We start from the raw sequence: 25,130 nt of genomic DNA on the forward strand, positions 1-25,130 counted from the left end.
TAAACTTTATTCTTGTTTTACTGTCATATAGTATTTCATACCTGTTTTTCATTTATTCTCTTATTTTTTTATAACTATAATGATCATATAAACGTGTGCCTCGGAAATAATTGTTTACATTAATGGTGACCAAAACGTTTGACACCCACTGAGATAACACTCAGAGAGTCCTTTAGCTCACTGAGTCTCTCAGTCGGACAGGAGAGGACTCTCCTCCACCTTGTTGTTGAAACAACTCCTTATATCCGTTAGCGTAGCTCGCTAGAATAGAATATATCTTTATTGTCATCACACATCAGTGCAACGAAATTCAGTTGGCATCTCTCAATGCAATACATAACATAAATAAGAACACATCCATAAAAACAGTGATAAAGCAGAGATAGTAGCAATAATAATCAGGGTCATCATATGCACTTTACCAGAATGTTAAAATATATAAAGCTACAATGCTTAAATATAAATAGTTACTAAAAAATATCAGTTGATACTTAATAAAAATAAAAATAAATAACATGGTATTTTAGGCTGCAGTCTTTGATGGGAAGTATGTGTTTGTATGTGTGCATGTTATAGTGCGTTTTGTGGTTGGACAGGGATGGGAGTGATGGAGGCCACAGCTCTGAGAAAGAAGCTGTTCTTCAGTCTGTTGGTGCGTGCTTTTATGGACCTGAACCGTCTGCCGGATGGCAGCGGTTCGAACAGTGAGTGGCCGGGGTGTGTGATGTCTCTGATGATACTGCTGGCTTTCTTCTGCAGTCGACTTTTGTAGATGTTATCAAGGTTGGGCAGCTCAGTCCCAACGATGCGCTGAGCAGCCTTCACCACCCGTTGCAGGTCCTTCCGCTCTGCGGCTGTGCAGCTGGTGTACCACACAGTTATGCAGCTGGACAGGGTGCTTTCAATGGTCGACCGATAGAAGTTTACCAGCAGTTTTTGTGGAAGCCTGGCCTGTCTTAGTTTCCTCAGGAAAAACAGTCTCTGCTGTGCCTTTTTCACCAGGTTTGAGGTGTTTGAGGTCCATGTTAATTTATTGGAGATGTTGACTCCAAGGAACCGTAGGTCTTCCACGCTCTCCACTGCTTCTCCAATGTTAGCACCAGAAGCTAACAACAACGATCTCCGGTACGGTGCGTTCTCTCTCTCTCGCTCGCGCACACACACAGAGCCGAGCTGTAATGAAACAGAGACCCAGACGTAATAGTACTGTACTGCATCATATTATTTTCGAATCAATAATTTTTCAATTTATGATTTTTTTTTTTTTTAACAGCCATTTTTCCTCCTGGTCTCTTGCGCCCCCCCCTGGCATGCCTCTGCGCCCCCCACTTTGAGAACCACTGGTCTAGCGTTAGCTTTTAACTTCTGGCATCTGCATTTACATTACATTACATTGCATTTAGCTGACGCTTTTATCCAAAGCGACTTACAATAAGTACATTCGACCAGGAAGACACAACCTTGAAGAAAACAGAATCATATAAGAACATCAGGTTTCAAAGAGCCAATCGTTTCAAGTGCTACTCAACTGGCTTTAGATAAGCCAGTCCTTTATTAGTATATAAGTGCTCTGTTAGCAGTTCTTTGTTAGTCATTCTATCGCTCGAAGTGGAGTCGAAAGAGATGAGACATTTACGCTTTAAAAAGCACAAAGTAGTGTTAATATGTAAAGATTATCCTGCTGAACAAAACGTTGTAAGTATTATAAAGATGTGTTAGTCAAACAGCATATTTTCTGAAATATAACGAAATCCAATGGGAATCCATATCAGATATTTGTCATTATTTTAGAGAAAGTTTATTTCAGTGAATTACAGAATGCTTTGTTTCTCCATCACATTGATGAAAATGAGATCCCATAACATTCCCCAGCTTATTTCAGTTTCATACAGGCAAAGTGCCCAGAGTTTTTATTTGTATTTAATGTGTCATTTTGAAGTGTTTTAACCTGTAGAAATACATACATACAGGTCTGATTGGAGAATCACAGAATCATGTTATTTATATATTAATGTAATTTATACTTGAATTTTTTCATAGTACATGTATACTGTAGGCCTACATCATGTGTGCATATCAGAATAAAGGTATGATCCAAACTCAATTTGTCCTGACCGGACTCAACGCTGTGTGTGTCCGTCATGAAACAACAAGCTGTTTACAAGTAGTTCCAGCAAACATCCACTGATAAATTGCGATGTTAACAACCTCATGATAACCTCGTATTTTTTTTTAACTTAGGATCGTATACCTGTGTTTAGTCTAGAAAAAGGTAAATGTGTGCATTTTATTATAAAGTTGTATATTTACAGATTGTTGCAAAAACTAAGAAGCTTATAAAAATCAGGTTTAAAACCAAAAGAGGCGTTTTATTATAGTTATTCATTTTAATGTTTTGTCTAAAGAGATGCTGATTTGAAACCGTTGTTACATACAGTTACGGCATTTCCTGTTTCTGCCGGAGAGAAGGGAGTTTGTCCTTGTCCCAAAGCTTGCCGCTGTATTTACTCCCTCCATCTGACAGGAGGGAGCCTCGTTGAGCTGCGAGTGTGTAGGGGTAGGGTGTATGGCGTGGTTTGGGATTGGGCCATCCTGAATAATCATTCGAAGTCGGCGGCTACAGGAAGAGGAAGAACTTGGCTGAGACATAGGGCTGAGATCATGTTGACCGCCTTGCTTTGCGGAGCTGTGGTGTTTCCAGGACTTTTCTTTAGCTTCAGGAAAGGACTGAGAGACAGGTTCACACACTGGAGTGAAGCCGACGTAGTTTGCGTCAGTGAGAGGTCAGCACACACACCGAACTCCATTAAGACATGCGCCGATGTAATGAGTTCTTGCTTATCTATCAATATAAATGCGTTGTGGAGATTTACTAACTGTTTGTTATTAGTTTATATAAAGAGCTTGTGAATTCGGCACGGATTTAAAATAATCATAATTGTCTTATAATACACAGGCTACACATGTTGTTATGAACCGTATGACAATTTAGAATTTTCGCAATTATTCGGTCTTATGTGTGTACTATGTTGGCCGAAGATATCACATTCAACCTCAGAAAGGAATAAGTACTATACTTTTTTACTTATGTATGCATGTTGCCAAAAAGCAATACATCTATTACATTCGCATGTATTTCAATGGAGTGTCGTGTCATTTTCCACAAGCCATGTGTTTGCTGTCTCTTTTTTTCTGCATAAGAATTTATTATTTTAAATGTGTCTTCAGGCTGGTTTCCGCCACCCATGCATCTCTGGCAACTGCAGCTGGAGTCACAGTGGTGGCATCCTGCAATGACGTCATGACTGACAGGTAGGAGAGTCATGTTTGAATTAATATGATTTCAATATATTTTTTTAATTCAGTGTGTATCCATTAATATCATTTACACTGCTGCAATTAAAATCATTTAACCAGTGTGGGTTTTTGTCGCCAAACAAAATCAAGTTGGTCTGTGTCTTTTTACGTTAAGTTTTGCATAACACTGTTATTTAAGTGCAGATGCTCTCTGTGTCACCATGCAGTCACTGGCTGGTCAACTGGTTTGCTTTGTTCGGAGCTCCCTATATGGCCTTTGACATCTTCGCCATGTATCTGAGCCACTACCACACTCAGAGGGTCCGAGGTCATTCCAGCTCATTGAGCGGCCACTCTCTTCAGACGGTGAAGGCCTTCCTCAGTAAGGACTGGATGTTGGTCCTCCATCACCTGGCGCTGCTACTCATTTTTATGCCCATCACTCTGGTGAGTCTGCAGGAGGAATCCCTGACGTAGTGTGTTTGACCAGTTTGGTACAAACACTGATTCCTGTGTCTCATCTGATCTGCAGTTCTTCAGGAGGGGACTGGGGGATTTCTTCATCGGCTGCTTGTTCACCACAGAGTTCAGCACACCTTTCGTCTCTGTCGGAAAGATTCTCATCCAGGTAAACTATTAAGACATCAAAACATTTTAGCCATATTTAGCAGTATTGCTACAATCAAACAAACTATAGATCATAGTCTCATGTTTGTGCATAAAGGCGACTAATGTTCGGCGTGATGATGTTTAGTAGTTTATTTATTCACTTGTTACCGCTGTTTTTATTTCTTTATCTTTATCCATCATAAAGAAACTGGGCTTCCATACCAATTACTTTTCCCCATCTAAGTATCGCACACACATTTTGAAGCGTCATTTTCTGTGTGCACGTTTCCCATTACTGAATCGACTTTAGTGCCAAAACTGGCAGTTGTGTGAGGTAGAACAGGAGGAGGTGGAGTTTCCGCTCACCCTGCTGTTCTCCTATCCACCTGTTGAAGTGGGCAAGACCTTGAACCCCAAATAGCTCCAAACGCGCAGATCAACACCCTGCATGCTGGCTTGCTACCATCTGTAGTGACTGATATGTTAATTGTAAAGAGTGTTAAATAAAAGCTATTCAGCTCTTCCAGAGGGAATTCATTATTGTCCCCTGATCTTCAGCTGGGCCTCGATGACACCAGGCTGCACCGGATCAACGGCGTCATCATCCTCTGGAGCTTCTTCACCTGTCGGATCCTGCTCTTCCCCTTCATGTACTGGATGTACGGCCGGCAGTTTGGGGTTCCCCTGCACAGAGTGGCCTTCCATCTGCCGCTGCACTGCAACGTGGGTAATCTGGCCATCCTGGCTCCTCAGGTCTACTGGTTCATCCTGCTGCTGAGGAAAGCTAAGAGACTGTACCTGAGACAGAGCCGAGGGGGGGGGGGGATGAAAAGCCATTAAGGAGGAATGAAAAGTGATATAATGGGGTATAACATCTATTATAAAAATCTAATATATTCAGGAATGTGGTCTTTCTTGGACAAAGTGTTACTATCATGCGGAAAAAAGCAATAGTTTGAGATTTAAGATTTATTATTTTGAGAACTTCATTTTTTTCCTTCTAATATATTTAAAGGTAATATTTGATCTGAGTTAAATGGAAGAATTTGAAATATACCTAGCAATAACTTATTAGGTATAGTAATACTTAATTACTATTTTTCATTACATTCTATAATATGAATAACATTTCTATGTCTGAAATGCTGTTACTTTCGAAACAATCGCCAACTTTTCCCACTTTTTATTTTTCTGAAAATGTAACTTTTTAGAGATTATTCTGGAATATTATTACTTTATCAAAATAATACTTTTTTTTCTTTAAATGTATGACTTTTTCAATGACTGGCTCCAATATTCAATCACCATGCACTACGGCATAATGTAGCTTTAGAACTGGAAATGATTTGTTTGTCTGCTGTATGTACTTGAGAAACGACCTTAAATTATGTTATTACTGTAGCTTTACTGTTTGCAGAGAATACTTTTGTACCAATAAAACAAATACTCTTTACTTGATAAAATATGTTTTGCTAATTCTGTGGTTGAGAGTACTAATGTATACATGTCCTAAACACAGAGAGCACCAGGTAGAACAGTTGATCTAACTTTAATGTAAATATCGGAGCCTCAACATCTTGTTCAAGAACCCTTTACAGTTTGAGAGAGGCGCAGCACAAAAAGACATTTGCTGTGAAATATCTTTTATTCTCTCAAACTCCTTTCCCATCACCCTCATAAGTGCAGCGTATCACATCATTATTTCACAGGAGCTCGGTGTGTCAAGCTGCCGCTGACACCAGCTGAGCGATCTTCTGCTGCAGCACCGCCTTCATCTCCTGGCTCTGCAGGTTGTCAGTGATGGTGGAGAAGAAGTGGCGGGTGTTGTCGCTCTCCAGAGAGCTGCTGCTGTGAGGGAACGCCGCCATGATGGCCTCGTAGTGGCTGAGGATCTCCAGGCTGCACAGGAACAGCGGCTCGCACTGGCCTCCTGGCATCATCACCTGGAAGAGGAGGGCCAATGAGATATTACAGGAGTAGGCCTACCACTCAGTCACATCGACATGAAACACATTGTAAGTGAGTGTTACTACACAGAGAGGAGATTCTTAGCTTTCCAATTATATCCTGATCTTCAGATACATTTGTTAATTAGAAAGTAACTAGGTAAATATACTTAGGTATTGTTCTTAAGAATGTTTTTGACATATTTGTACTACTTCAGTATTTCCATCTAAAGCTACTTTATAGTACTCCACTACATTTCAGAGGTTAATATCATACCTTTTATTTGATTTAACACTGTATTTTGTGCATATAAAATACATGATATTCTGTAAATGTATGGTCCGAATATGGCTATAACAGTATCACATTCTGACACCCAGAAATGGGTTTGTTTGAAATCAACCACTAGGTTGGAAACATAAATCCACGATCATCTCAGAATGAGCTGCTTTAACATCCAACTATTTTTGATAGAGTGGATAGAGTAACTTTAACAGTTATAATATCCTCTACTTGCATCAAACGTGAAATATTTGTTTAGTCACAGTTATTTAAACTCTCTAAAAGTTGTTGGCAAACAGCTATACATTTCTTTATTGGTGGTTTTCGACCTTCTAAAATGAGACATCTGTGGTGGGGGCAACGCTCATAAACCCCAGCTCTGTGATCTTTAGCTCAACCTGCTCCCAGCCAATCAGAATCCAGACTTCTACGTGGCAGCGGTGGTGATAACTCTTACCTGGATGTGCTGCACATGGCAGAAGAGCTGGCTGAGGACAAAGAGGACCTCTTGGCAGGGAGCTGTCTCCGCCTCCTCCTCCATGTGGGACTCTTTGGACTTCAGCGGGGATTGGGACATTTTAGGAGGCGTGGAGACGGTCAGAGGAGCCGAGGCAGGAAGGGGCAGCTTGGCTCTGACTGAGTTCATCACCTCCCTCACGGCGTGGGCGTATAACCTGCCGACGTGCCCCCACCCCTCAGCGGACAGCCAGTCAGAGCAGCTGGACCCACAGAGCAGCTGCAGGACCCGGAGCAGGAGGACGGACAGGCGCAGCTCGCAGGAGAACCTCCTCAGGTCCAGGAGGGGCAGGTACTCCACGTACTCCAGCGAGAAGGGGACGTAGAGGCGGGCCGAGGTGATGAGCTCCCTCAGGACCCCCAGCAGCCGCCCCCACTGGCTGACGGAGCACCAGGGCAGCGTCTGGGTCACGGCCACCAGCAGGCCTTTGCTGAACATGCCCACGTGTTCGGCCCGCCGCTGGTCCAGAGAGAGGCGGGACAGCATGGTGGTCCTCAGGGAGTCTGACGCACAGCAGCACTCCATCCAGGCCAGCAGCCCGGTGCCCTGTCCGTACTGAGGCAGATCCACCCCGGACCACTCCTACGGGGGGGGGGGGGCAGATGTTATCAGCAGGAGTAAAGCATGGCAGACCTGACAAAATGATGTTATCCCCTTTAGCAGTGAAAATGTCACATTTCAGCTGCCACCGCAGTTACTGTCATTAATTGTTGACTCTGCCAGCTGGTCTCCAAGAACAAAGTTCCCTCAGTTTATCGTGTAAAGATTTTTGCAATACAAATGTTACTGGAGAACTTGATTCAAGCAAAACCTCATTGGTGTGAATTAGGGATGGGTATCGTGTGAAATTTATCGATTCCGATTCTGCTTATCGATTTCGGTTCTTATCGATTCCCCATTTCGATTAAAAAATGGGGATCACCAGCAGCATAACAATGTTACAATTAGGGATGGGTATCGTTTGAAATGTATCGATTCCGATTCCGGTTACGGTTCTTATCGATTCCCCATTTCGATTCCAAAAATAATAAAAGAAAGAGGTCAAACGTTTAGATAACAAAAATATCTTTATTCTTTTAAGCTTTAACTGACATTTTTACAAATAAAAAAATATACATGCAATACAAATGTATTGCACAATAGCTGTGCTTTATTGTAACTGAGCTATGCCTGTGGCAAGCTATTAACAGGCTTTACACTGTGCCTTGTCTTTCTCTTTTTTAGTGTAGTGGAGCCTCACTTCAGAGCGTTTACCGCGACCCATCTTTGGTGTTATGAAGTGACTGAGCTCGTGAACTGTCTACGGGAGGGCGGGGGGAACCTCGCTGCGGGGCAACTGTGGACCTCTGTCGCCTGTCAGCGCAACTTACATGATGACGTTTAAAGAAATTAAGGGCGGTGCCGGTCAGCGTACCGAGACGACCGGCCGTTCTGTGATTCTCCAGAACACACAGACGGCCAGTCCGCTATGTATTCCACCGGGTCACCGCGGCGCAGACGGGCCCGGTGGAATACAGGGTCTACCGCGTTTAGGAACCGTTAAGCAGAACCGAAATTGTGTATTTTGTATGGGTACCCGGCATTTTATTATTGGTTCTTATCTGGAACCGAGTTTCGGTTCCCAACCCTAGTTACAATACAAATACATATACATTTTAATGTAGTAGGTGATCTGATTTTGGACGTTCGGCTCCTAGGATAACTCAAAAACAAACTGTAGCTGAAGTACAGTGACCGTGGAGGATACAAATGTCCCAATTGAAGCCACATTTTATATCCAACGGCCATTCTATTTGATCTGGTTTCACTCCAGAGCCCTTGCTTTTAGATTGCAGTTTTGTACAATTTTTCACCAGATTGAGACGTTTTTGCCCTTTGGGGTCAATACATGCCGTTTTCCTGGTTTCCACTATTGCTGCTGTATTATATTTTTGCTAATCATTAATAAATCTCAGTTTTTGTATTACATTACATTACATTACATTTAGCTGACGCTTTTATCCAAAGCGACTTACAATAAGTACATTCGACCAGGAAGACACAACCTTGAAGAAAACAGAATCATAAAGTACATCAGGTTTCATAGAGCCAAGTATTTCAAGTGCTACTCAGCTGGCTTTAGATAAGCCAGTCCTTTATTAGTATATAAGTGCTTTGTTAATAGTTCTATCGCTCAAAGTGGAGTCGAAAGAGATGAGTTTTCAGTCTGCGCCGGAAGGTGTGTAAGCTTTCTGCCGTCCTGATGTCAATGGGGAGCTCATTCCACCATCTTGGAGCCAGGATAGCAAACCCACGTGTTTCTGCTGATGGGAACTTGGGTCCCCCTCGCAGCGAGGGTGCAGCGAGGTTTATCAGTTTTATCAGGAAAACTGTGGCATTTACAGCATTAATAATAAAAGAAAATTGAAATTCTGACTGGACTGAGGCCGATTTAATTTAGATTATTATTACCACTTGTTTCAGCACCACTCAATAGTTTACAGAAATATCCACAGAAGGTCATACATGGTCAACCAGATCCCTTTAAAGTCCCAGAAGCCTTAACGTAGAGTGACCAAGAAAAGATAGAGACAAGCTGCCATTGGGTGAAGCGGCATGCACATAGAGACAGATCATCTTACCTGCTCCGGCAGATCACACACAGTCAGCAGAGAGGCGGGAACCTCGTTTTTGAAGTGATCCCTCCAGACGGGCTTGAGGTGGAAGCGAATGGTCCAGTCCAGTCTCTCCATCTTGTGGTAGAGCCAGAACAGAGCTCTGGACCAGCTGCTGGGGGACGCTGCCACCTCTGCCCCCACCAGCTGCCCCAGCCGGGTCAGCAAAGCCTCCAGCAGCTCCTTGGTGTCCATGGACCAGCGGTGCACAGCGCCCTCTGGTGTCTGATCCCAGCACCTAGTAGAGGATGCAGATATATCAAAATCAAATATTATATAGAATGCGATTAAGTTATTAGGTCTTTTTTAAATAAGAACCACGCATAACATTCAGATAAAGCAAAAGATTATATAGGGATACTTGTGTCGCGCGCGCATGTGTGGATCGAGAGAGAGAGAGAGAGAGAGAGAGTGTGAGTGAGCGTATTGTGTTTCTGGAAGTGAACAGGAGTAGCAGCAGTATAACAAAGTCACAAATATAAACAACAGCCACCTAGGAACAATGAATGTTGGACTTCATTAACCGATCCTGAAAACATTCGCTATACAGGGCCAAAGTCCTGCAGCATGCGTCCCTTACTGATGTATCTGCGCATCCCTAAGAAATATACTGAGATCATTGAGCCACTTTGTGTAGCATTACTACTGAGAGCTAATATGAATGTATATGACCATTATCATTAATATATATATGCTCAACAACAGTGGTCCAAGAATTAAACCTTGTAGCGCTCCCATTGAAATGAGTGCACGCATCTTACAGACCTGAGAGTCTGGTTTAGCAGCTGGGCGAGGACATAGAGGAGGGGGAAGGGAGAGCAGCCTAACACCCAGTGAGGAGAGACGGGAGCGTCCACAGACAGAGCCGTGTGCAGGAGCTGCAGACTCAGCTCTATGTCGAAGCAGCGGTGACCTGGAGGAAAAGATTACATTAGCAATGGGTCAAACAACTGCATGTGTTAAAGGTCCCATGTCATGCTTTTCTGGTTAATACCCGTCCCCTTGTGTGGTAGCTTTTTCTGCATGTACACGGTCTGCAGAGTCACAAACCCTCAAAGTACACCCTGTAGCGAGTACAACTCTAACACAGAAAAGACCCGTCTATGCTGCCCCAGAACGCCTCGTTGGAGATTTCTCTTTTTCCATTGGGTTCTGTGACGTGTGAACACCCAAATCAACAACAAATGACCATTTGGCCCAAATGGACCAATCCGCGGAGCACCTCACACACCAGGATCCCTTGGCTAACTAACTAGTCCCTGAACGCTGGTAATAGACGAGTTGGGATGGCGGAGGAATGCTCTCCGCAGACCCATTCTCACAGCGTTATAAACCTCTTTCTTACTCAATATCAAGCCACACTTATTGTTTTTACTTCGGCTGTGAGTGTTTGTGTGTGCTCAGGATGAGGTTCGCTTGTTCTCGCTGTATCGCCGACCCGGAAACCTGTCCGCTCCTCGCAGCAGCGAGCCTCGCAACGTCCCGACCAATCAGAGCACACTGGGCTCACAGGGAGGGTGGGGGTCAGGAGCGCCAACAAGCCGTTTAGGACAGAGAGTGAATACACATACTATACAGAGATGCTGTGAGAAACCAATGTGAGTTTGGAACATTGAACAATATAAATCTATTCTAGTAGACCTCAACGATCTTAAGTGTTGTTTTTTGTGTTAAAGAAAGGGGACGGGCTGGGAGGTGATTTGTTCAATTTGCTCATTCATGTACATAAAAGTATAATGTTTTAAGAGATTCTTACACTATGATTGCAAACCTGCCTGGAAATCAGATTTGTTTAAAAGCATTATAAATAGGCCAAAACTCTCACCTGTGGTGGAGAGGTTAGGCAGGACGAAGACGTTCACGACCTCCTGAGGTGTCAAAAAGCTTTCCATCCTTTCTTCTTCTCCCTCAGCGGCCATGACAGGCATCATCAGCAGACCCAGAAACTTGAGCAGCTGCTCTCTCTCATTGGCTGACAACGATTTGGTCTTCGTCATCTCCTGTAGACACCTGCAGAGCAGAGCGCTACCACTCTGAGTGTCTTCTTCTTCTGCCTTTTTGCTTGCGTCTTCATCGTTTTGTAGTTCATCTTCTCTTCCCCTCGGTCCTCTGAGTCCTGGCAGCTGCTGCAGGATCTTGGCCATCAGAGTGAAAGCACCTTTATTGAACACAGCGGAATGACAACAGGACCTCAAAGCGGCTTCAGGGTTCTGGAACACGACTCTAGCTACCAAAGACACTGCTGTGTTAAGATTGGCCTGCGACGCTGCTGCCGACGCTCCGCCCCTCCCTTGGATGATGCAGTTGAAGGCCATGTTAAGCTCCTGTTCGAACGCGACGGTCACCGTGGAGGGGACGGAGCCCCCAAAGAAGCCCCGGCTGGACAGTCTCATCATGGCAGCCAATGCTTTGTTCTTGTCTTCTAGTGAAAGTGCTGAGAAAATGTCCGCGACCACTTTCATCAGCTTCCTGCACTGGCTCACGTTGGAGCCCTCGCTGTGGAGTTTAGTCACGATGGTGGAGGTCAGATTGATCAGCGTTTCCTGCCGCTGGAAGGCTGCCTGGTTCTTCTCCAGGCAGTCGAACCAGAGCTCATCTTGGGCGGCCCAACTCTTCTCACTGGCAAATAACTCTGTGAAGTTCTGGTAGTCGTCCAGACGGTGTTTGATGATGACTGCTGTTACCCGGGCGTTCAGCTCAGGGGTGCTCTCTGCGGCGGGGAAAGATAGTGACTCCAGGAAACCGCTGAGACTGTTTTTCTCAGACTTCTGAAAGTCTGTTTCATTCGTAGTTTCAGGCGCTTTGGTTTCCTGTAGAGCCGTCAGGACTCTCTGGACACTTTGTTCTAGTTTAAATGCTGAGCCGCTAGATTCAGAGGTGCCCAGGAGCCCATTGCTTTGCCAGAACTGAGCCAGATCTGTTATAATCTTTGAGGCTTCACCAAGCTTTATCCGGGTGGGTTCAAACTGAGATGGTGTGTGAGACGCATGTAGGTCTCTCAGAGCCTCCTTTAAAAGTTCAGGAGTCAGTTTCTCGCCATTCTGTTCTCTGATGCGGACCACTTTTGACAGGATATGCATCTTCTCTATCGCAGGAAGTCCGACCGCTCCGTCTATTAGGAATGCCGTGTAAAGAGTATCTAGAGCAATGGAAAGAGCCTGGAGGCAGAGATCTGCTGTAGATATCTTATCTTTTATGTCTTTAAGTGCATGAAGGAGGATGTTTACGACATCAGCGGTTGGCGGCGATGCAGGTAGATCTGAAGCGTCTAGCTTGAGCCTCTTGGCAGCCTGAGGGGAAAGACTGGAAGATTTAGACGAGAGCCGAGCAAACTGTCCGGCAAACATCTTCTCTAAGCTATCCTCTCCTTCCTCTTTCTGCTCATCTTGCCCTTTCCACAGCTCCCACCACACCTCCAGGAGAAATCGAACATCGTCCTCTCTAGTGGGGCCGCTCCTCACGTGTTGCACCAACCTTTCAAGCTCAGTAGCGATCTGAGACTGGGGAAGATGCAAGAGGAAACGGGCAAATATCGGAGCAGCTGCTAACGACCTCACCACTTCCAGCAGGACAACATAGTTGACTTCGGGGAGGCCGTTCTGGAGGGGGAAGAAAGGGTTCTCCCTCCAGGACAGCTCTACGTCCGTTACAGCCTCCCTGCACAACACCTTCAGCCAAACAGCACAAACTAATTTCTTTATACAGCTCACAGCCGCTGCAGGGAGGTGAACACCGAGTTCTTCCTGTCCGCAGATTTCCCGCACTGCTTCCAGGACCAGATGGCCCACCCTGCTCCAGTCAGCCTTCTGAAGGGAGGACAGGGACGAGGGGAGAGACAGTTTATCAGCCAGGAGGAAAGCACCCTGAAGAACCGCAGAATCTGAAAGCACAAGAAAGCACAAGAAAGCAAGTGTCAATATTACTAATTAAAAAATACAATCTTTCACAAGTACACATCCAATTCTGACACTGAATGTTAGCTCCTAGAAGGAAGATAATCTGGTCTCAGTTAAGTGTTTGACCAACAAATAAGAGCCCAAGCTAGCTGCATGGATTTTATTATTGTTTAGCGTTTGATCTTAATTATCCAAAGATATTCAGTTTAATATCAAATTACAAATTAAAGCAGCTGCATTATTACACTAGAAAAGGGATAGGGTCAATAACATTATCCCTTACTTAATATCTATAATTGGACTAATCCATTATTGAAATATTGCATTTCTGATGTAGAACAATACATGTTAAAGATAACTTCTATCAAAATATAGAACATGATCAAATATTTCTTAACATATTTTGGAAGATGTTTATATTACATTTTCTGTTTCTTGTCATTCAATCAATCCTCAACCCCGGAGCAAGGTAGACAACAGCATTAACCATTTATTTATTTTTAAACTCTTTGCAATTAGGCTTTGCATATGTCGCATTATTAATAGCAAAATGTAAGACAATTTTACGAAAGAACATACTGTATTTCCCTTTACTTTCTGGACATTGCGTTTCAAATGATGATAATGAGTGAAGCTTCAAAGACTTTGAATAAACTGCAGTGTCACATTTACAATATTTAATACATTTGTGTATGTCTATATTGTACAAAAGGTGTACTTTACCTGTGTCCATCAATGCCATAACTGCCGAAGTTAGTTAGCAGGTTAGCTATTGTGCTAATTTAGTTCGGTATTTCAATTCCCATTCATGAGCTGTACCACAACAGGCGGTCAGTATTTATTTCACAAAAGCACCAGTTCTGCACATTATACCGGAGTATAGCATATCAAACAGATAAAGTCTGCTAATATCATTCGTTTTTCACCCGATTTTAGAAGCATGTCAACAGTTTTGTATCAAGCGCTTCCGCTGGTCACATCAACGTGTGGTGACATGAAGAGGGATCCGCAGAGTTCAGACATCTTCACAGCGACACCGCAGGAGGAGCCCGGTACTGCAAGTGTGGCGCGGTGTAAAAACGAAACATGATCAATAATAATAACTCATTGCAGAATTAGCTGTAATAAGGACGTTAGCGATTTATGTGTGTCTTCAACATAAATGCACCCACTTAAACATCAGAAAATGTCTTCTTAGTGACATTCAATCACGTGATGTGTAAGAGTCAGGCAAAGCAAGACATATTCCCTGTGAAATGAAAGTGAAAGTCAATTTTCAACCGTAGAGAAGTCGGGCTCGAGCAGCAAGTATATAGTTCTACCAATAGATGATCATGTATTTCATCTTAAAAATACTTAGTTTCTTGTATCTTTGTGCAGGTAAGTTATTTTCTTTAGCTTTTGTACATATTTTTGGCTTGTGAATTAGCCCATAAATCATGAATGAAGTTACTATACTCCTACGAAGTACTGCACTGTAGCCTACTATTGTACTATATTACACAATACTATATATAATACTATCAGTAAACTAAACTGTGCTATACACTCTTCTACTCTACTATACTCTCCTATGATGTACACTAGTATTTGGACTTCTGGATAAATCTGACTTTTTCACTGCCTAAAAAACGAGTAGCTTTAAAGGCGTTCTTATGTTGAACGCTGTTGTTGCGAATTGTTGTAAATTCTGCTAAGGTTAAACCATGGGTTAAACCTAATTTCAAGCTTTCAATATTGAACTTTAGTTTGGATGTTTTGGACTGCAAAGACTAAAAATCCCTGGTTAAACCTGTTAACAGGCCGTTGTTTCAGGTGAGGGCAATTTGCATCCTGGGAGGTATGGTGAGCACATTTTAGTTAAATGTAGAAAAATGACTCAGCTTGCAATTTAACTTCTAGATAAATCTGACTTTTATACCCCAGAAAAAAAAAGAGTTGACATCTATCAAATTGTTTAGCCCAAGTGAATAATACGTTTTGTCTGTTCTGAGTTTGTATCTTAATGGTTAATTGCACAAATTGTACTTTTTTGCACTCTACTGTTCAACACTGTACTATACTTAAATATGTTATACTACTGTATACTATACTATGCTACACTATACTACTCTTCATCTTAGTGTATTATTTTGTACTATACTGTAGGCCTACTATAATTAAATAATGTGTATACGATTGTAAGCACTATACTAAACTGTACTGTAATATACTATGCAAAAGGAACCATTTTCAGAAGCCTATATTATACTACGCTGTATTTAACTTTGTTATTCTGCAATATACTACTAACAATTCTGGAAAGGAATCTGTACCCTATTCTAAGGATCACAATAAAACATACTTTTGGATTACCTTAATATCTAATGCAATGCAAATAAAGAATAACACATTATTATGTAAGACAACAGAACAATGTCAACTTAAAAAGCAAGAAACCAAGATAGGCCTACTTTGTTTAAATTTTTTCCCCTCTGCACAGCGATTCTTTAAAGCTTTCCTCCAACAAATTCAGGCTATAGACCTACAATTAAACACATGAACACATACTAAAGTTTAAAAGGCATAAATAAAAACCTTAGCAAATAGGAAATACTTTGTTTTTGTTTAATACATAGGTTACAGTTAGGCTCTATCGAGACGTGTGCCTCTTGGTGTTGTACTTCTCGTGAAGTCTAAACAATTATATATTGTTTCTTCATTTAAAAAATGTATTGTAAGATTGTAGTCTTGCTAATAATCCCCAATTTTTTTTTAAATGTAACAGTAATCTGATTACGTCTTTTACTTATGTAACTTTAAGGGAATAGTGGCATTTTTTCGTTTCCTGATTCATAAATCCTGTTACATGAACTTCCTTACTCCCCAAGCCTGAGTATATCACTACATTATACTGTACTATGTGTTTGTAAACTACACTGACTCCCTCTGTGTCTCTCAGGTGTGCAGTGTGTCCATCAGGTGTCATGGCTGCCCTGTCAGTTCACTGATGAACACGTGTTTAAGAATGAAGAGGGTCACACAGAGACTCAGCTCATCCACAGAGAGGCCCTGCTGCAGTTTGGTCAAATAGGAGATGCTGCTGTTAATCCACATGGAATCACTTTCCTGATTACTGGTAAGACCTGCAGCCGATTGAGTTACAGACTACAATCTATTGTTTTCTAATGTAATCTTTTGTGTTGTAGTCTCTAAATTGGACCTGCGGCGATACTTGGAGGGAGTGGAGACGGAGCAGTTGGAGTGTGAGCTGCGTAGGTACAGCACAGCGGGCATCCATGTTCGCTGGCCGGTGCTGGGGGCGCCGGGAGTACAACCACTGGTTCACCTTCACCCTGAAACACACCAACGGCCTGTTCAGAATTACAGGCTTCCTCAGACACCCATCCGACACAGCAGCCCCGGGACAGCAGGACTACAACAGCTGGACTGCCATCGGGGACAGAGAGATGCTCGTCACAACAAGTAACACTCAACACAATGTCGCTCTATTCAATCATTTTGGGATACAACCTTGTATTGTAAATTCACAAGTGAAAGTTTTGGTACAACTTTATTCATCAAGATCGTCATCATGGTAATGATGTGTATAGGACACTCATGGATCTTATGAGATCTGCTCGAAACCAGTAGCGTGGCGTGGGGAAAAAATTAGGGGAAGCCAATAATACGTCCTTTCTTTTGGGTCGACGGTGTGGTGGTCAATGTAATAACGTAACCAGATGAGTGATTACAGCTCCCGTTATCATTTTACACACATTTGTATCATACAGATGCAGGACTGACACACGCCTTTTATCTAACCGACAGGCATGGCCCTGACTAATCACAGGTTGGCAGGGGCATGACGTGAGCCTTGTCTGATTGGTCAATCTCTCCATTTTTTTTCACCAAGGGAAGCCAATTTCGGCTGGCCTCCTCTCACAACAGTGAGTGCAATCTACTGTTTCACCATAACATCTAGAGGGGCACTGTTTCACTATTTGTAAAATACTCAATGAGAATGGGGGAGAGATGGACCGGCAGCAACACACAACAAAGAATTACCGAAACTAAACGAAGTGTTTTTATTTATTAAAATTATATAACTACAATCCGAAAAAACAGGGGAAGCCTGGCTTCCCTTGGCCTCCAGGAAAAAACGCCACTGCTCGAAACGTCGTGTTAGCAACCACTCAAAAGGTGGAGGTTTCACACAGTACGGCCCCTACACATGGCGGCGTGCATTGCCGCTTGGCGGTGGGCGTGTCTTGAGCTTGGGGAGTTTACGCGAGCAACGCAACCATTAACCAATCACATGAATCTCTCCTGTCAATTGCATAAAAGGTTTTACATGTCACACTTTATATGATGAACATTTATGACATTAATGCCTATGGTGCTATTTTACGCAACATTCCATGCTGGCTAAATACTGTCTATGTCTGCTAGCTGTCCATTCAAACGAAGTACACTGGATATAAACTCCCCAAACAGGCGAAAACCTACCAGTTTCACCCACTGTCTCTGCCACCTCCCTCCATGCCTGGCTCCTCCGGTTTGTATCCCGGTAGGTGAACAGAGACTGATCATAAAGCACCGGGTGGTTCCCTACCGCTACGATTATTTTCTCCTCCATTTTTTGGCATATAAGGAAATTAACTGCGGTCTGGCTCTCCCAGCATACACGCAGTTTGATTGGATAGCGCTTGTACTGGCAGATTTGCATAAACGGGATTTGATTGACAAAAGTAGAACATTGCTCTACTTTTGCAGCGAGCACCGCAAGAAAAGCTAAACTTTGCTCCCACAATGCAGTTCGGCGAATCATGACGTCACCCCATTCAAAGTGAATGGGCAGAAGCGTTGAAGCGGCAACGCACGCTGCCGTGTGTAGGGGCCGTTAAAGAAAAAATGTACCCGCTACATTTCTGTTGGTTAGCACTCCAACACATTGTACGTGATAAGCTAAGGGACGGGACCTCTTTAACCCTCCTCTTGTCTTCGTCGTCGTCCCCTTACTTTGGTGTTCACTGTCAAATTTGACCGGTCCTGTTTTAACTGCTATTACATTAACACAAAAACCATTAATCATCACCAAATTTCATTTAACACCCTTTCAAACTGTAAATAGTGTATCAGACTACTGGTATACATAACAAACTGCAGTAAATATACAAAGAATAGATACTGAACATGTATTGCGTGTGCCAGGTTTGATCTATGTGGGGGGATGGGCACATAAGAGCGGGAAATGTGTCAAATTGTTCTGTGTGTGATTCACATGGGGGGATGGGCACATAAGGGGGGGCACATCTAGAGTATGTATGTGTGTGTGTTGTATCCATACTTGCCAACCTTGAGACCTCAGAAATCGGGAGCATTTCAAAACCACCGCGGTTTGCTTTTAATCTGTAAAGCACTTTGAATCGCCACGTGCTGAAAAGTGCTATATAAATAACATTGCCTTGCCTTGCCTTGGCAAGTATGGTTTTATCTGATCCGGATGGTTACTAATTCCTTTTCTTTATGGCGGTAATTTTTGAGCGGGAACACCATGGGTGTTACAAAGTTGACTAAATCATCCAAAATGCAATGAAAGTGGTGATCAGCAATTGTATATGTTCAAATGTCTTCTGTGAAGGATATCATAAAGCCTTGATGCAATCGAATCTAAAACAAAAAAGTCATGATTGATGAAAGTAGTAAATCGGTCAGATTTGACCCGAAGACAACAGGAGGGTTAAGCGGTTGAACAATCGCAACAGAGCATGATAGCTAACCAATCAGAGGATACTGGGCTCTGGTTTCAGACAGAGGGTGAAAACAGGTGTTGCAGCACAGGCAGAATGAGAAAAATCAAGAGCTTTCTGAACATTAAAGCATGTAAATATGTCACAGTAGAGGCACAAAACACAGATACGAATTATTATTGTTACCTTGAAGTCCTGAGGGAAATGTTGTTTTTATTGCATGTTTTCTCGGTAAAAGCGAATCCACAATCAGAGAAAAAGTCTTGTGAGTGGAAGTGAATGGGGGCCAAAATTAACAAAATCAAAAACACTCTTGTAGTGAACTCCAAGATCAGTACTGTTGTGTTTTGAATAGCAAGGTTTCAGTGAAAATGCATGTGTTTGGGTAGTACTGAGCATATGAGACTGTGATGATACTGCTTGTGACGGTTTGTAAATGGATGGTTTGATAACGTTTTGTTGCTGTGAAACGTTGGCCCCATTTGCTCAAAATCATAAAAAATTGTCTTTGTTTTTGGATTCTTTCGTTACCTTGAAGATATGTAACAAATAACACTTTTAACTCCTAATTTAACGTCAGTTCCATATTGAAATGTAGTTCTGGCCAGTTTTCATGTTTAAGAACTAAGTGTGTCTCTGTGTGCCTGTGTCTTGTCTCTTCCGTGTCCATAGCTGCCATGGTAATGAAAACACTAACTCCATCAGTGAGAGCAGGCCTGGGCTCCAAACAGAAGCTCCACTGCCAGTTTGCTGTCGACCACCATGGACCAAACTTCGATGTGGATTGGCTCCTGCAGCAACGTGGAGAGAGAACCAGCCTCTTCAGTCACAGCAGCCGCTCAGTACAGAGCAAGGGGTCCGGGGTCCTACATAGGAGCCTGGCCGACGGGGACGCTTCCTATACCCTTCCCTTCACCAAGTTGAGCAGTGAAGGGACGTACATCTGTTCAGTGTCCGTGCTTCCACTGCTCGTCAGTATGGATATTGTTCTGCAAATCGAAGGTAAGGAAGAGTCAAAGAGAGGATCAGACCAGACTGACATTTCTGGGCTATTAATAATGTGAGTTATAAAATGAAGGTCTATTTTTATGTATGACAAAAAAGGATAAATGTGAAGAATCTTTCATAGTTAAAGAGTATCTGTTTCAGAAATAAGAAAACTTGCAACTTGCCAGCATTCTTTTAAAATTGATTCCAATGATGATTCAATGATTCCAATCCATGCCGTCGGTAGCGGCCACCGAGTGCTTCACTTTTTTTGTGTGTCCCTTCCGAGCGCTTCGAGTGTCAAATATTTAAACTTTTCATTGAAAGCACTAGTGACGTCACCGTAGTAATTGGTAGGGAAGCCTGTTTTGGACTGTTTTTGTCACAGGGATAAATAATATATATAATAATAAAAACAATGTGACAATGACTTAAAAAGAGAGGGGATTTACAGTGACAGACAAAACTAAGTTACAATGAAATACCTGTGCTGCCTGCTTTGCTTGTATGTTTCTTCTAGGCTAGCTGTTTCAAGTGATGTGCTAAGCTAACAGTTGTATTCACACCAGTTTATATTAAATGTACAAACATGGTATTGACACTGAATTCAGTGGTGCAAGAATGAGTCCTAAAACCCGATTTATCCTCTCGAAGTCAACATTTTTATTGTGTTACTTTGTAGTTAGAAACATCACATAAAGTTTTGGCTAGCTTACAATATTTTCCAGTTATGTTCTAAAACATAAAATACTTCAGAAAATAAAATACTCAACTCATGAATATTGAAAGCTATGTGTCTTGTAACATAGACACATAGTAACCACATGTACACAAAAAAAGTACACGTGTAACCCAATGTAACCCAATTTGTGTTCTTTGAAATTGAAAAGGATATCGCATTGTGTTTGTTACTTTCGTTGCAGTTGTAGGCTATGTGTCCTCTTAAGTGTAATTTGTCTTGGCTTCCTATTTGTGGACATGCTTTTATTTTGAAGGAGAGGTAGCGCTGTTGACAGAAAGTTGTTGTTGCTTTGAAAACAAGGTGACGGAGATTAACGGATAAAAGTAATATAAAGACGGAGAAAGTAAACGATAACGTTTATGGTTAAGTGTTAGCACCCCCCGAAGAGGCACAAGCTCTTACGTTGATATTGGAGATTTCAATAAATTCAATTTGAAAAAAAACGGGGGAAAAAATGAAAAAACAAACAATCGTATTAGATTGGTCGTGTTGAACGTAGCTCTGTTCTTTCCACCACGCGGAACCTCCTTCTTGCAAACATTGCATCTGGCTGTTACACTGCTTTCGCTTTCAATTTTATAATACTTCCAAACTCCTGACATTTGCACTGTCCCGACTCCCGAGTCACCAGCTGAACGTAGCCTCTCGTTAGTTTACTGCTACTATTAGACACTGCGCCCACTCTGTTGCCAGATTTGAGAGAAATAAGCAACCAGGTCTGAAAACAAGCCCAAAAGAAGTAACACATACATGATGTTGTGTAATTTTAAGCCAAAACTAAGGCCTCAGGATGACTTTAAGACGTGAACATGGTCATTTTTGTTTTGTAACATTAAATAAAATAATTTTTTTAAGGATTCCCGATCCCAGATCTTTTTCTCCCGATTCCGATCTTTTAAAAATCACGTGATCGGCTCCGATCCCCGATCACGTGATCGGATCGGGACATCTCTAATTGCCTCAGATCTTATTTTATGCAATACACCTAAATCCAATAGGGAAATCCCATTGCTTTTTGTCAAAGGCGCCCTTGCGATGCTAACTTTCGAGTCGGCCTATAACATCACGTCATCCCTGCACCACTCTATTGAAGTAACTGTGCCACCTAAAACATACTTGCTTTTGCACACAAGATTGGCAGCTGGAGTCAAACTCATAATGGAACGCTTTTGCTGAGATGATCTGACTTTATTCCCTCCTCAGAGGCTCCCAAGGTCTCCCTCAACGTTGGAACCACTCTGACGCTGCTGGAGGGCGGGGAGCAGAGGGTGACATGTGAGGCAGACAGTTACTACCCCCTGGATGTGGAGATCGAGTGGTACATGCAGGACCCGGCGGTGGCGGGTCAGAGGGTGGGCGCTCCTCTCCCCGAGAAGCTCCAGAACGTTCTGCTGTCCAGCCACAAACACAACAACGACAAGACGTACTCGCTGACGGCCTTCTTCTACCTGCGGGCTGCACTCAAGCACTCAGGAAGGGAGTTCACATGCAGAGTATCCCATAAGTCCCTGAGGGTGCCCATCAAAAAGAGCTTCACCCTGACTGTGGAGGGTGAGTGGAGGAGGGCTGGGTTAATAAGCTTATTAGGTTTATTTGTAATGATGATATTGATTTTGAAACAAGACAATCCGGATAAAACGATTATTGTGCCACATTCTGTTTTAATCACACAATCTGTTGTTGTGTTATTAATCCAGTGCATCCAACCTTTCCTTTACAGTTGTGCACTTATACCAGAATTATTTTTTTTATGAAAAAAGTTAAAACATAACATTTCAATATATTTCATCCATAGAACCCCCCCAATATATTTATTTAAATATGTGCATATATGTATTTTGTCGAGCATATATATATGTTTTTAATATCTCTTTTTAAATATATATATTATTCAAAAAAATTATGTATGTATATAAATGTATTTCAAGAAAATCCACATTATATTTGCGAAGTCAATGAGCAATATGGTCAATGTGTCAATATTGACCAAAATAATATTTTGTATGACTTTTGCCATAATGTAGCAGCCCTCGTCGGGCCATAACACACTAGTAACACCTATTACACTGCAGTTTTGTGAGCTACCACTGAACAGCAGCAGAGAAGCATATCTGACCCTAAAATCATGTTTATCAGAATCAGAATACCTTTATTCGTCCCACAAAGGGGAAATGTATAATTGTTACAACAAAAAGCCAAAGACAGTTTAATATCTCTTAAGAAGCATGCATAAAACATTTTTTGAAGTTAAAAAAACTAGAAATTAGCAAATTACACAATTTACAAAATACACATCCAGTACCAAGTACTGCTTTCACACCGCAGTACTTTTCCCACAAAGGTTCATCAGAACTTAGTTCATGAGAACTAAAGAGTTCTCATGAACTAAGTAGGCCTACAGATCGCGTTCACACTGGAATAAGTCCCTGGGGGAGGATTAGGCAAATGAAGCCGCTGACGTCACTTCTTCTTCTTCTTCTTCTTCTTCTTCTTCTTCTTCTTCTTCTTCTTCTTCTTCTTCTTCTTCTTCTTCTTCTTCTTCTTCTTCTTCTTCTTCTTCTTCTTCTTCTTCTTCTTCTTCTTCTTCTTCTTCTTCTTCTTCTTCTTCTTCTTCTTCTTCTTCTTCTTCTTCTTCTTCTTCTTCTTCTTCTTCTTCTTCTTCTTCTTCTTCTTCTTCTTCTTCTTCTTCTTCTTCTGCTTTGGGTTTACTGGCAGGCTGCAAACCACTTCACGGCGTATACGTGCCACCCAAAGTCCCCGGCCGGAAGTCCCCGGAGTTGGGGACTGGCTTCAGTAGAAGCTGCTGGGACTCCCAGCAGCTTCTACTGAAGCCTTCCGAGTAAATCGCCAGAACGCCGACACCTCCTCATCTCCACCGCTCCCATGTTTTATTTTGTGTTGCCATAAATTAGTCTCTCTGCGTTTCTGCTCTGCTAATAATGCAATGCGAGGATAATAAAATGGCGGCTTCACAAAACTTTTTGGGATTACGCGGCGTGGTTTGTAATCCACCCAGGCAATCAGAAATAGGAACCTTTTTCTCCAAAACTGGGTAAAAAGGTTCTCATGAACTCATTTTAGTTCCGGATTTTTTTGGTGTGAACGCAACATTTCGGAACTATATCAGACCTAAAGTGGGAAAAGTACTGCGGTGTGAACGTGCCTAATAACAGTTTAGCGATATAGCAGCCAGGTGAAAGTATAAAAGGTGATAATATAAATTGCACAGCTTTTTACGGTAGATATACTGTATATATATTGCACATAAGTAGTATTGGACAACAGGAGTGTTATATTCTTTGTTGTTATATGTGTGTGGGGTCTACCAGGGGCCGTGGTGGTTGTAAAGTCTGACAGCTATAGACTGTATATAGACATTTATATAAAGGTCATGTTGGTTTTCTATTCTCTACTCAGAGCCAACCGGCTGGATGCTTTACATTGTCATCTCGCTGCTGCTCACCCTGTGTGTGCTGCTGTGTTACCTGCACTTAGGTGAGTGTGGGGTCCCTCAAGTCATTGAAATGAGCTCCGCCTTACCTTTATTAGCGGCAAGGTGATAAGCACATAAACGCATCAATAAACGTATTCCATCAATGTGATATGTACTCTGAAAAGGACCATTCTGCATACCGTTGTACTTTTACTTAAACATGAATGCAGGACGGGCTATTCATACTTCATGAAAATATGTTCTTTCCACCACTGTTGATATCTTCAAAAATGATTATCATTTGTTTTCTTCACAGCAAGAAGACGTTCACGACAGGTAAGATGATCTTAAAACAACACTTTTTTGTATCTAACCGTTGCTATCAACCAATATTTCACGTGTTTGTGTGAAGGCCCTCTGCAACAGTAGTAGGATTAGAACATCTATCTGCGGTAGTAATAGTGTTTTACCTCATTTATATCAAATGTAGTCCCAACAGACTTATCCCACTTAAATACAATGATTTTATTTGATCGATTTGCATTTTTAGCTTAAAATTATATTGTCTATCGCTGTACCGCTTGGGCTCAGATCGACTGTGTATAGGAAGATGACGTAGTTGCCCCTTTCGACCCTTTTGGGTTTGTTTTTGGCAAGCAGGAGTGACACTTGGACCTTTCCTGGGCAGAAAACCCACAGTGAAAGGGTTAATGTTCGGAGACAAAACCACAGACAAGACCCAAACCAGACACGGTAGTGACCTGTCAATCATAAGGTATCCATGCCTTAAAGGTCCCCTATTATAAAATATATATCTCAGATGTATAGAAAACATGTCTCTGAAGTGTTTGGCTCAAAGTACCAAACAGATCATGCATTGTTGCCCCTCTGTTTCAGACCTGTTTCAAAAGTGCTGATTCTGTGCCTGTAGCTTTAAATGGTAATACGCTGCTGCTAGCCACACCCCTCTGTGAATCGATTGGTTAAAACAACCACAATGGTGCTCTAGGAGTAGATTCAGGTTATAAGGTGGG

At 42.3% G+C, this 25,130-nt stretch overlaps 3 protein-coding genes across 4 annotated transcripts in view; 2 read left to right on the top strand and 1 right to left on the bottom strand.

The window, feature by feature from the left end:
* The first annotated feature begins 2,466 nt into the window (after positions 1 to 2,466).
* LOC117457570 (TLC domain-containing protein 3A-like) lies at positions 2,467 to 5,363 on the top strand. Of its 2 annotated transcripts, none has more exons than XM_034097721.2 (5): positions 2,467 to 2,783; positions 3,229 to 3,312; positions 3,525 to 3,744; positions 3,830 to 3,925; positions 4,465 to 5,363. In XM_034097721.2, exons 1-5 carry the CDS (start codon positions 2,662 to 2,664, stop codon positions 4,744 to 4,746), a joined length of 804 nt encoding a protein of 267 aa, XP_033953612.1. In that variant the 5' UTR covers positions 2,467 to 2,661; the 3' UTR covers positions 4,747 to 5,363. The 2 variants fall into 2 exon arrangements, with proteins under 2 accessions (XP_033953612.1, XP_033953613.1); XM_034097722.2 differs by having other exon boundaries at positions 2,745 to 2,823.
* A 169-nt stretch (positions 5,364 to 5,532) lies between these two features.
* On the bottom strand, positions 5,533 to 14,223 carry gemin4 (gem (nuclear organelle) associated protein 4). Its single transcript, XM_034097679.2, has 6 exons — positions 13,926 to 14,223; positions 11,132 to 13,186; positions 10,072 to 10,219; positions 9,274 to 9,544; positions 6,593 to 7,234; positions 5,533 to 5,849 (listed from the first exon to the last, which is right to left on the bottom strand). Exons 1-6 carry the CDS (start codon positions 13,942 to 13,944, stop codon positions 5,628 to 5,630), a joined length of 3,357 nt encoding a protein of 1,118 aa, XP_033953570.1. The 5' UTR covers positions 13,945 to 14,223; the 3' UTR covers positions 5,533 to 5,627.
* A 243-nt stretch (positions 14,224 to 14,466) lies between these two features.
* The window catches only part of dhrs13b.2 (dehydrogenase/reductase (SDR family) member 13b.2), a 38,098-nt gene continuing 27,434 nt past the window's right edge, over positions 14,467 to 25,130 (top strand). The window contains 8 exon segments of the mRNA XM_034097368.2: positions 14,467 to 14,582; positions 16,144 to 16,320; positions 16,391 to 16,506; positions 16,508 to 16,667; positions 19,607 to 19,936; positions 21,867 to 22,214; positions 24,081 to 24,158; positions 24,413 to 24,432. Of these exon segments, the coding sequence (XP_033953259.1) occupies positions 14,531 to 14,582; positions 16,144 to 16,320; positions 16,391 to 16,506; positions 16,508 to 16,667; positions 19,607 to 19,936; positions 21,867 to 22,214; positions 24,081 to 24,158; positions 24,413 to 24,432 (1,281 nt within the window). The 5' untranslated portion in view covers positions 14,467 to 14,530.

The sequence above is a fragment of the Pseudochaenichthys georgianus genome, chromosome 13 (assembly GCF_902827115.2).
Source record: "Pseudochaenichthys georgianus chromosome 13, fPseGeo1.2, whole genome shotgun sequence".
In the NCBI taxonomy this organism is placed as follows: Eukaryota; Metazoa; Chordata; class Actinopteri; order Perciformes; family Channichthyidae; genus Pseudochaenichthys; species Pseudochaenichthys georgianus.